Source organism: Rattus rattus, chromosome 16, assembly GCF_011064425.1.
Source record: "Rattus rattus isolate New Zealand chromosome 16, Rrattus_CSIRO_v1, whole genome shotgun sequence".
NCBI classification, from domain to species: Eukaryota; Metazoa; Chordata; class Mammalia; order Rodentia; family Muridae; genus Rattus; species Rattus rattus.
Genome location: NC_046169.1, coordinates 2206170 through 2218432, shown reverse-complemented (window position 1 = coordinate 2218432; position 12263 = coordinate 2206170). Strand labels below are relative to the sequence as shown.

General features: G+C 48.3%; 1 protein-coding gene across 1 annotated transcript; it reads right to left on the bottom strand.

The window, feature by feature from the left end:
* Nucleotides 1–6939: 6939 nt before the first annotated feature.
* LOC116885803 (CD209 antigen-like protein E) lies at nt 6940–9939 on the bottom strand (the record flags this gene model as incomplete). The annotated part of the gene is given in 9 exon segments (XM_032887137.1): nt 6940–7403; nt 7769–7881; nt 8286–8437; nt 8745–8831; nt 9074–9142; nt 9474–9557; nt 9669–9715; nt 9717–9747; nt 9885–9939. Coding segments are annotated over 9 exon segments (798 nt in total), but the record flags the coding sequence as incomplete, so codon positions are not given.
* Nucleotides 9940–12263: the final 2324 nt, after the last annotated feature.

Below are 12263 nucleotides of genomic sequence, written 5' to 3'. Positions count from 1 at the left end.
GCAAAACACCAAATGCAAATCAGTAGCGGCGGCCAGATCCAGAAGAAACAGAGAGGCTCCAATGAAGTGACAAGAAGCAGCCAGAATACCACCAGAAGTTCTTTGCTGTGTTTCTCTCTATGAAGTCACAGCAAGCGAAGATCAGCAAAGAAAGCAAGGTGAACCAATGCAAAAGTGTTGTCAGCAAAGACCAGCATCAGTGAAGCCCAACGAGTTGCAAAGAGTTGCAATGCAAACCAATACAAGGTTGTTGTCCACTGTCTGTTGGGTTATACTGATACTCTTCCCAAACATCATGAGCCTCTCAAGTGTCTGCTTCAGAAAAACATCACATGCCCCTTTACAAAGCAACTTCCAGGAAAACACCACGTGTCTGTTCTCAGCAAAACATCCTCCCATGTACATGCTGCAGCAGAATATCCTCTCATAAGCCAGTTTCTAGGAAAACATCACATGACGCAACAGAGTCTCCAAGGAAACCAGAAATTCCCACCTCACACCCGTGCACCTCTACACGAAGTCAACTTGAGCATGATGAGTGATGTCTGACTTTTTTCTAGACAGAGAACTCAGTATATAGTACTGGCTGTCCTGGAGTTCAATCACCTAAAGCAGAACTCAGAGATCCACCTGCCTCTGACTTCCAAGAGTCAGAATCGCGATCCTGCACCACCACGCCCAGCTTAGATGTGTCTTGACTTTGGTTTATAAGCATTTTGATAAGGTGCGTGCGTGCGTGTGTGTGTGTGTGTGTGTGTGTGTCCGTGTTTGTCAGAGAGCTTGGTTTATTATTGTTGTTGTGTTCTTATTTTTGCTACCAGGATAAAACATAGCTTCTTACTTGAGGAGTATCGGTCAGTTCTTTAAAGATCTAGCAGAATCAGCTGTGAACCCATTTGTGTATCGCGAGCACTTTCTCCACGTAGTTGGTGTACAAGTGGGTGCTCACATATTGTGGAGAACCGAGGAAAACTTAGAGGAGTCAGTTTTCCCTTCCACCATGTAGGTTAAGGGGATCAAACTTAAATCTTAAGGCTTATCAGCAAGTATCCTTACATCACCGGTCCTACACTAAGAATTTTAGTCTTCAGTTGAACTTAAAGAATTGATATTTTATTAAGCTCCTATCTTATTAATGTGCTTTTAAACATATGTTTAAAGAACATTGATTTAGAGCCTACCAACATTTGCCTATAAAACCAAGACTAGTCTGGGCGACAGGAAAACTTGTCTCAAACAAAGCAAGAATAAAATACTCTTCTAAAAAAGTCCACCCAAACCAAACCACACCTATACCAGTAAACAGTGATATATAAGAAAAACAATTAAATGGGGAGATGTTTATCCTCTTTTTTTTGGGAGCTGAGGACCGAACCCAGGGCCTTGTGCTTGCTAGGCAAGCGCTCTACCACTGAGCTAAATCCCCAACCCCTGATGTTTATCCTCTTGCAAGATAAATCTTTCCTTCTACAAATTGCCCTGGTAATTGTGTTTTATTGCAGCCACAGAAAAGTAACCAATAAAACTCCTAACACAAATAAGCAAAACATGTAAAAACAGAAATACAAACCTGTTGGCTTTGATTGTTACAAACTTGGGATATACAGTAAAAGATCCATTTATATACAGACACATATAGATGTCAACTATTTTATATTTATACATTTATTTATTATTTATTTGGGACATGGGTAGATGGGCATGGCAACAGAGCATGTGTGGAGATCAGCGGAATTTGTAGGAATTTCTCTTCTTTCATCATGTGGGTTTCCAGGGATCAAACATAAGTCTTCACTCTCCTTAACTGCTGAGCGGGCTCATCAGCCTCTAGTAGTGGTCATAGAATCTCCTACAAATAGTTTGGGATGTTCACATCTAGTTTATTGGACCCTCTCCCTCCCACCTTCCCACCCTGACATTCCCCTACACTGTGACATTGAGCCTTGGCAGGACCAAGGGCTTCTCCTCCCGTTGGTGCCCAACAAGGCCACCCTCTGCTACATATGCATCTGGAGCCATGGGTCTGTCCATGTGTACTCTTTGGATGGTGGTTTAGTCCCTGGGAGCTCAGGTTGATTGTTATTGTTGTTCTTATGGGTTGCAAACCCCTTCAGCACCTTCAATCCTTTCTCTAACTCCTCCACTGGAGACCCTGTTCTAGTTCTCTCTCTCTCTCTCTCTCTCTCTCTCTCTCTCTCTCTCTCTCTCACACACACACACACACACTTTATTAAAGTATCAAAGGGAATTTATTAGAATGCCTTTGCATGCTGTGTGTGATCCAGCTAATCCAACAATTTTACTGGCTCTAAATGGAAGGAGCCCAGTTGCTGAACGTTTCAGCTGCTCTTCAGTAGACATTGGAATCTCAAAGTAGTAGGCTTTAGTGCCAGTGAAGGAGTGGACTTGCTAGCAAGGTAGGAGCAAGCAGACAAAGAGCACACGCTTCTCTTTTCCATGTCCTTACATAGGCTTCCTGCAGAAGGTGCGTCCCAGATTAAAGGTGTGTCTTCCTGTCTCAAGATCCCAAACAAAGGCATGTGATGAAAACCTCAAAAGATTCACACTAGAAGGGGATTTACCCACTTCAAACCAAGCCCCCCAAAAAAGCCTTATGGTGTGCCCTCCATTTCTGGACTACAGTTCATTGTCGATGTTCTCAAAATCAAGATGGCCATCTGACCATCTGAGGGTGTTTTTAGAGACGTTTAACTGTGGGAAGGAAGGCCATTCTTAAGGTGGTTGGTGCTACCCAAAGGGCTGTACTCCACCCCTGAATAAAAACTGCAAGAAGAGTACCAGTGTTCAGTTCTGTCTGCTTCCTAAGACCAAACGCAATGTGACCAGCTACTGTAGACTCTGGGCACCGCAGTGGGCTGCAGTCCTCAACGAGTAATAAATCCTGCCAGAATAAATCCTGCATTTGCTTTTGCCAGGTGATTTATTTCAGCACTGAGACAAATGATACCATGGGTGAGTACCTTAGGGTTCTACAGTTGTGATAAAACACCACTGCCAAAAGCAACTCAGGGAAGAAAATTTACTTTATCTACACATCTGTATCGCAGTCTGTCATCAGAGCAAGTCAGGGTAGGAACTCAAGGCAGGAACTGAGGAAGGCAGAAGCCGTGGAAGAACACTGTCTAGTGCCTTACTCTGGCTGCTCTCTTATACACGCCAGGCCTGTCTTTCCAGCATTGGCACAATCTACAGTGGGCCTTTTGCACCAGTCACTAATTAAGAGAATACCCTACAGGCTTGTCATAGCTTTCCTCTCCTCCCAGTCCTCTTTCTCCTCTCCTCCTCATCCCTCCCCCCTTTCTTTGAGAAGAAAGGGAGGCTTGTAGGCATTTTCTAATCATGGTTCTTTCTTCTCAGATAACCCCGGCTTGTTCAAGTTGATAAAAATATCATGCAGGGAAATTGAACCTTTGTCAGCTTCACACAGAAACTGAATCGTTGCTAAACCATAACACTTTCTTTCTAAGATCTCAATATTAATGTCACAACACAAAATAGTTCAACTTTTAAAATCCCACAGGTTTTTTTTTTTGTTTTTTTTTTTTTTTAATTTAAGCCTCTTGCCTGGGTGGTGGTGGTGGTGGTGGTGGTGGTGGTGGCTTATGCCCTTAATCCCAGTACTCTGAAGGAAGAGGCAGGTGGATAACTGTGAGTTTGGGGCCAGTCTAGTCTACAGAGTGAGTTTCAGTACAGTCAGGGGTACCCTGCCTTGAAAAAAACAAAACAAAACAAAACAAAAATTCTAGTCTCTTTAAGACATCCAAAGTCTCTTTCAAAATTCAGATCCTCTCTAACACTCCAAAGTCTTTTTAAAATTAAAAAGTTTGTCTAAAATATTCAAGGACTCTAAAGTTGCAGTTTCTCCAAGATATCCAAGGTTTTGTAACTGTAGGCTTCTGTATAATAAAAAAATTAAATTCTTTGAACTCTACCAAAGGCAGTAGCCAGCGAGGTGGGAGGGTCACAGGCCATCAGGCAAGTGCAGAGAGAGGGAGGGCCCTTATCAAGGAGGTGATTTTCCTGGGACAGGCTCCCTCGTTGGTCCTGAGGTCAGCAAGGCAGCCATGAAGGCAGAGGCTGTGCAGCAGAGCAAAGCTTTTCGATGTCTGGCGCCACCCAGAGGACTGGGAGAAAAATTTCCTCCGAGATGCTAAAAGCTCCCTTAAGCTGGCTGGCTCCCTCCCTCCCTCCTCCCTCCCCTCCCTCCCTCCCTCCCTCCCTCCTCCTTCCTTCCTTCCTTCCTTCCTTCCTTCCTTTTCCTTCCTTCCTTCCTTTTTTTCCTTCCTTCCTTCTTTCCTTCCTTCCCTTTCTTTCTTACTTTCCTTTCTTTCTTACTTTCCTTCTTTCTTCCATTTCCTTCCTTTCTCCATTTTTCATTTTCAATAATTTACTTTTTTATTACTTTACATCCTGATCACAGCCCCCTCCCTCCTCTTCTCCAAGTCCTACCCTGACAAACCCCTCCTGCCACTGCCCCTTCCCCTTCTCCTCAGAGAATGGGAGGCCCCCTTGGGTACTGCCCCACCCTGGGACATCTACTCCCAGTAGGACTAGATCCAGCCAGGCAGTCCAGGGAGGGGGAAGTGGATCCAAAGGCAGAGGGACAGAGACCAAGACAACCCCCGCTCTGCTTGCTGGGGGACCCACATGAAGACCAATCTGCACACTTGCTACAGATGTATAGGGGCTCTAGGTCCAGCTCCTTCATGCTCCCTGGTTGGTGGCCCAGTCTCTGTGAGCCCCCATGGTCCCATGTTAGTAGTTCTTCTTGTGGTGTCCTTGACCCCTCAGGCTTGCCCAAATCTACCTTCCAGTTTTCCACAGGACTTCCTGAACTCTGCCTGATGTTTGGCGGTGGGTCACTGCGTCTGCCTCCATCTGCTGCTGAACGAAGCCTCTCAGAAGACAGTCATGCTAGGCTCCTGTCTGCGAGCATAGCATCATTAATAGTATTGATGGGATGGGTCTCAGACTGGGGCAGTCGTTGGTCGGCTGCTCCCTCAGTCTCGGCTCCATCCTCATTCCTGCTCATCTCGTAGGCAGGACACATTTTGAGCTGGAGGTTTTATGGGTGGATTGACACCCCCCTCCCTCCCTCTGGAAGTCCCACCTGGCTACAGGAGGTGGCCACTTCAGCCTCTATATCCAGTTATACCAGTCCTAGGTATATACCCAAAAGATGGTCCATCTGCTCAACTATGCTTATAGCAACTTTATTCATAATAGCTAGAAACATCCTAAATATCCCTCAACTCAAGAATGGATAAAGAAAATGTGGTATACCCACACAATGGAATACTGCTCGGCTATTAATAGCAAAGACATCATGAATTTTGCAGGCAAATGGATGGAACTTGAGAATATCATCCCAGATGAGGTAACCCAGGGCCAGAAAGACATGTATGGTATCTATTCACTCAGAAGCTGCTATCGCTTCTCGGCCTTTTGGCTAAGATCAAGTGTGTGTAGACGTTGCTATTAGCCATAAAGTGCAGGACAAGCATGCTACAATCCACAGACCCAAAGCAACTGCATAATAAGAAGGTCCCAAGGGTGTGTATGTACAAATCTCTTGGAAGGGGAAGCTACATGGTTATTTGAGGTGGACAGAGAGAGGGATCTGGGTAGGAGAGAGGGCGAGGAGGGGATCAGAGAAGGGCAGTCGGGCGTGGAGAGAAGGCAGGCAGGAGAGGGCTGGGAGTGAGAACAGAAATGGGCGGGGCATCTGTGGTGACTAGCGAGAAGCCTGGGATGGGGATGAGGATACGGGGAGGCTATTGGGGTGATCATAGCTGAGATTCCCTTAGGTTTCTAGGTACTAGGGAGAGGCAGAGTCTTTGGTATCACCAACACAAAGAGCCTTCCTGGCTGGGAGACAGTAGGCTCTGGAGACAGCTTTCCTGAGGGAGAGGTGCTGTGTGAGGTTCTTTATCCTTCACCTGGCCTTAGGTGCCAGGAGGAGCTGATGCTCAAGGAAAGGGGAACACCAGGACGACACTGGTTTGCTTCTTGAGAACATGAACCTATTGGGGAAGGGGAGGGTGGAAGAAGCACACAAGCACGCGACGCCAGGCAGAAGGTCGAGACGAGACAGAGGGGAGAAGGCAGGAAGTGAGGTCTGGGTTTCTGCTGCCTGTACCTGAAGCCACCTTGAGGTTTGGGTGGCTCTTTGTAGCCTAGGGGGAAACCCAGAGGGATGGTCATTCCTTGACTAGTCCCTCATTCCTTGACTAGTCCCTCATTCCTTGACTGACTAGTCCCTCATTCCTTGACTAGTCCCTCATTCCTTGACTGACTAGTCCCTCATTCCTTGACTAGTCCCTCATTCCTTGACTAGTCTCTTCCTTGACTAGTCCCTTCCTTGACTAGTCCCTCATTCCTTGACTAGTCCCTCATTCTTTGACTAGTCCCACGGAGGTTTCTTTTGCTAGCAAAGTATGTGCTAAGCTCTAGAACCACTGTGGCATTTTATTTGAGTGCTGGGTATAGTGGCACAAAAACATGGAAGGAGTGCTTGGGGGTGGGCCTGTGAATAAATAATTGGTTATGAATGAATGAATGAATGAAGAAAGAAATAAAGGCATGTGAAGATGGGAGAGACAGACAGACACGGATAATATGAAAACATGAATGTGAATTAGACTGCACTCAGTGGAGAACAGGTACCAACTCAATGTTTTTAAAAATATTCGTCCAGGTGTCATGCTGCATGCTTTAATTCCAGTACTCAGGATGCAAAACTGGCAGACCAGGTGAGTTCAAAGCCAGCCAGGAGTACATAATGAGAGTCTGCCCCAAACAAGCAGAGAATTGTAGACACTAATATCCTAGTTAATATCAAACATTTCAAAGCTTTACCAATGAACACAGCATCCAGGAATAGAGAATCCACTAAATGAAAAAAGAAATCAGACCATGTGTGAACTTAATCATCTGTTTATTATTTTATTTGGGACCTGGGGATGGGACTCAGAGAGCCATCCATGCTAGGCCCACTGGGATGTATCACTGAGCTACGCCCCAGCCCCAAGTGTGTGTAACTCTACTGGGGCATTCATGGGCTCGGGATTCATGTAACTGAAATCACCACAGGGGAAGAGGGAAGAGCTACATGGAGGGGGCCCCAGGGACTCTCTCAGGATCTCAAAGGACTCAGAAGAGGGGCACTGAGATGTACCGGGTGCCGGATCTGGAGCAGAGTGCCTCCAAGGTGCCTGTGTGACTAGGGCAGCGCAGACCGTCCGTGACCAGGGCAGGGAGTCGCGGGCTGCTCACAGACCCAGAAGTTGTTTGCAGAGCAAGTGCTGTCATTCCATTTATCTTCTGCTATGACCACACAGTCCTCGTCCCCTGCATTATTGGGCTCCCCCTCTTTCCAGAAGCTGTAAACATTACTAGTTGTCAGAGACAGCCATCCTGCCCAGAACCACCCACTCCTCATTCACTGCCAAAGTCACGAACCTCGGGCTTTCATAGACTAAGTCTGAGGACCAAGCCAGTGGACAGGAGTCCAGGACAGGGCTTAGCAAAATGTGGGTTCTCACTTTCCTCACCACCTCACCTCCATAAGAACCGTCCCAGCAAGGTGAACGGGAGACTTGGGCTTAGGCTCAAAGGACAGAAAGCCCAGGGATATGGGGTCCTGGATTCGAAATGTCCCTGGTGCTTTCTAACACTGAAGGCTGTGTTTAGACTGAGGGCCATCTCCCCGCCAGATGCCTCTGGCCCATGGATTTTGAGTGTTCACCTGAGTTTAAGTGGGGTGTCATCTACCCACTGCCAGGAACCTTCGCGTTGATGATCGCTGAGGCCAATCCAGGTAAGCTGAGACTGTCTGATGTGCCAGTATTTGAGGAATTGCTGGACGGAGGTGGGAGTCAGGAGGATGGACAGAGGATACCTCCACCCCTCCAAAAGCCCACTCTTCCCTGCCTTCACACAGATTCTTTCTGCACTCAAGCCTAGTGCTGTTAATCTAGTTTTCTGGCATCCATGGGTGTGGGTTAAAGGGCACACATGAGGAAATAAAGTTGGTCTATATCTCAGTCCCATAGGTGTGTCCCAAGAGAGTTGCACAAAAACTCAAAGCCTCTCTGACTCCCTTCAGTCCTAACTCACCTCTCACGTGTTCTTCCCCTATGGGATGTCCCCACTCCACTGTGCTTCCTCCTACAGGAAGCCCCCTCAGACAGCATCTGCTCCACATCCCATAGCTTCCCCTCTAGAGTCCAATGCCTAGGATAGATTGCTGTGGCCCCACTCACCTGCTCTGCAACACTGTTGATGATCACCAGGTGGGCCCCAAGATCCTTGCAGGAGGAGGCAGAGGCTCCCCAGCTGGCCAGGGTTCTGGAGAAGAGGTAGCAGCTTCCCTGGAAGAGCTCCCAGTCCCAGGGACAAGGCCGGCACAGGCCAGCTACAGAGCAAACACTGAGCTCAGTGTCTGGGTTCTCTTTTCCCCTCTGCCCTGGACTTTAGAGCCCAGAGCTTGTCTCCTGTTTCTGTTATCAATTCAGAGCTCCCAAAACCCAGACCACAATCCCTGTGCTCTATCCTGCCTGCCTCGGTGGGAGACCCAGAAGGTGGATGCCAACCCCTCTGTGACCCCTCTGTGACCCCTCTGTGACCCCTCTGGTGAGCCCTCTGTGACCCCTCTGGTGAGCCCTCTGTGACCCCTCTGGTGAGCCCTCTGTTTCGACCTGACTCAGGCCCCGGAGCCTCACCCAGCGAGGCGTTGAACTGAGTCAGCTGCTGCTGGATCTGCTGGATCTGCTCCAAGCCAGTGTATGTCTGCTCCTGAGGAACAGCAACTACAAGGAGAGGTTGGCAACAATGAAGCAACAACTGTGTGTCTGGTCCCCCACGAAATCACAGTTGATGGTCACAGTGACGCCAGGAGCCCATTTTACAGACCAGAACACTCAGCCTCAGGCTCTGTCAGTCCCAACAGGTCTCTGGCCTCCCCCATCCTGCCATGCACCCAGCACGTGAGTGCCTATGGTTACCCACCTCACCCAACCTGAGTGCCCTCTCCTCCTAGAGCCCCAGTTACCTTCCCCCAAGCTGGAGCTCCCCTTCTGATCCTGGGTCTGTCCCTGTGGGTTTGCACGGATCCTGGAAACTTCGAGAGAGAAGAGCACACACACACCCTCTTATGATGCTGACAGTACCTGACTGTGCCAAGTGCAGTTGCAAGGGGAAGATGACCCCATTTCAGAGAGGGACAGTAAGTTGCTGCTGGTCACAAATGAAATGAGGGGTGTGGACTTCAGATGTCCCAGCTGTGGGGAATCTGGGGACTGGCAAGGATCATCACAGAGGGAAAATCTAAGAGTTCAGCTATTGTCCCATGCTGGAGTTCTCGCTTAACAAGTGCAAAAATAAAATAATAAACAAAATGAAAACAGGTGCCCCCACTCCAGAGTCCTTTTCCCAGCCCTGCCCTGACTTACCTTGAACCAGGGTGGCCAACATAAGCAAAAAGAGGCCCAAAGAGATGAGAAGCAGCAGAAGCCAGGGGGCTCGGGTCAGATGTCCTGCAGAACCCACAGATGGGCAGAGCTGAGCTCCCAGGGTGCAGATCCTGCCCTGCTGTGTTCATTCTGCAGAGGATCCCTGACCCCTCTACCCCTGAACCACCCTGTTACCTTGCAAACTCTTGGAGCTGCAAATGAGACCCTCAGGGTCATTCTTAAAATCCCTGGTCTTCCAATGTGACCTCCTCCTCTGAATGGGACAGAACATAAGCATCTGACCTTCAAAGCTCCACACCCCTCATCCCACCAAGCTGGAGGCCAGGTCCAGATCACCCTGGATCCTGGATTCTGCCCCGCCGAAAGCACTGAGAGGATGCCCAGCCTCACCATGGTTCTTCGGCTGGTGGAGCTCTGGCTCTCCTGCCATCTTCTGCTTCTCTGGACTCCCCCTCTCCTCCTTCCCTCTGCCCTGGGATTTATATGTCCCCATGGCCCTCCGTAGCACTCTCTGTGAGGTTCACTCTTCTCTGACTCAGGGGAAAAAAAAAGGAACAGGATGGGGACACCCTCACCCCGGAAAAGTGTGGGGAGAGAGACATTGCTTGACACAGCTAGAAGAGCAGGTTGTAGAGTGGGGACAGGAGCTGGGAGGTCTATTTTAGTAGCCTTAGCTTGAGGTGGCCAGTTACAGCCTGTGCAGGCAGAAGAGAGCAAGCAATGAACTGATGCATGTTACTGATCAGCTTGTTTTCGCCTTCGCATCCTGTGACCTCTCGTCTAAAGAATGGGGCAACCCACAAGGCTTTCCTACTTCCACGAAGCAAGGTGATCCTCCACAGACTTGCCCGGAAGCTTGTTCCCCAGGTGATTCTAACTTCTCATGAGCTCTTCCTCTACAACTCACACTCCACACAGGACTTGCACCATCACCATATACAAGTTTTATTTACTCTTCTGCGAAATGGAACGGTGTCTCTGTCTTCCAACGTGAAGCTGACGTTTAGTGGTGTGTAGGGGAATGTGTGCAAACAATGTATGCTATGATGATGGCGTCTCAGACACTGTGCTGCATGGTCCTGTGGCATAGCTAACTCAGCTCTGAGGGGAGAGTGGTCCCTGGTGTTCAGTTGCTCCCAGCTGAGTTTTACTTTGTAGGTGTTGAAAAGAATATTCCACCTTCGAGGGAAGCCTCTTAAGGCTTGGGATGTTCTAGCATACACGGGCTGAACTAAGGCCTCTGGCACCTATGTAACAGACACACTCAGTCCCCATGGTACTGTCCCTAAAGCTGTTGCCTGACGGTGGTATCCGTTCCCCAACAGGGCTGCCTTGTCTGGACTCAGTGGGGGAGGATGCGCCTAACCCTGCCTTGACTTGATGTGTCAGTGTTGGGGGATAACTGGGAGGAGGGCACCCTCTCAGAGGAAAAGGGGAGGGATATGGGAAGGGACTCTGTGAAGGGGAGAGCCGGAGGGGAGGCAGTGTTTGGGATGGAAAACAAACAATCAAGAGGTGAAACATTCCATCCCTGCAGGGGAGCCCTTTAAAACCCCAGAAATAAAGAAGTCAAAAGCTTCAGGAAGTCCTTGAAGCTCAGCAGATGCTCTAAGCTCCTCTCCAAGCATAAGCAGGAAGACTCTGAGAAACCCTTTCAGACCAGCTGAGCTCCTTGAAGAGGCTCAGGCCAACTGAGACATTCTGCGACCTGGACTGTGCTGTGTGCTCAGGGATTCTGGTTGTCGAGCGCTTTCACCCATGCTGGGGTGAGCTTACCACAATGCAACTGCCTTTGAATCATTTCTGCTTCCATGAGTGAGGAGCCCTCCCACACACTTTTGTAAGGAACCACAGTGAACTCACCAAGTTGGTCTCTGGTAGTTTCTTTACTTCAGTCTGACATTAATTCCCTATCTCAGATGCATAGATGTCTGTCACCTCTCCTAGGAGCAGTGTCCTATAACAGAGGATGCTGCTCTGGCCTTTCCAGGTGACCTTTGACCTGAGATCCTCTCCATTCCTATCAGGTTACAAATAGTTACAAATGGGACTCAGTGCTCCCAGTTGGGCTGTGTTACTCGCCAGTTTTGAGGGAAGAATTTCACAAGATGTCAGCCCAGATGAGGTTCCTCTGGAACAGTGGGCAGAACATGACAGCAGTCACCCCACTGTACATGTGTGGGGGAACAGAACACATGTAACTTCGAGTACACACACAACCAAATATTCCCATATCCTGGTGCTGGGACTGCAGCTGGCTTCTGGGACTTAGACTATTTCTTGTGACTTCAATGGCTGGAAAAGGTCAGGGAGTTCTCCAGGGTCTCTTTTTAAAAATAGACTCCAAAACAAACTAGAAGACCAAAACATAACTGCTTATAACCACACTCATCTGATTTTTGACAAAGAGGACAATAACAATATAGCAGAGCAAAGCCAATGTCTTCGATAAATGGTGCTGGGAAAACTGGATGTGCACATGCAGGGGCATTAAATTAGACCTGTATCTATGACTTCACAAAAATTAGCTCCAAGTGGATGAAAGACCTCAATTTGAAACCCAAAACACTAAAACTGCTAGAAGGAAACAAGATACCCTACAAGATATAGCTGCGGGAAAGGACTTTCTGAACAGGCTAGGGATTTGCCAAGGAATTAAGGCCAACAATTGACAACTGGGCCTCATAAAACAAAACAATAAGCTTTAGCACAGCTCAGAAAACAATCAATGGAGTGAGGAAGCCCACAGAATGGGAGGCAATCTTTGCC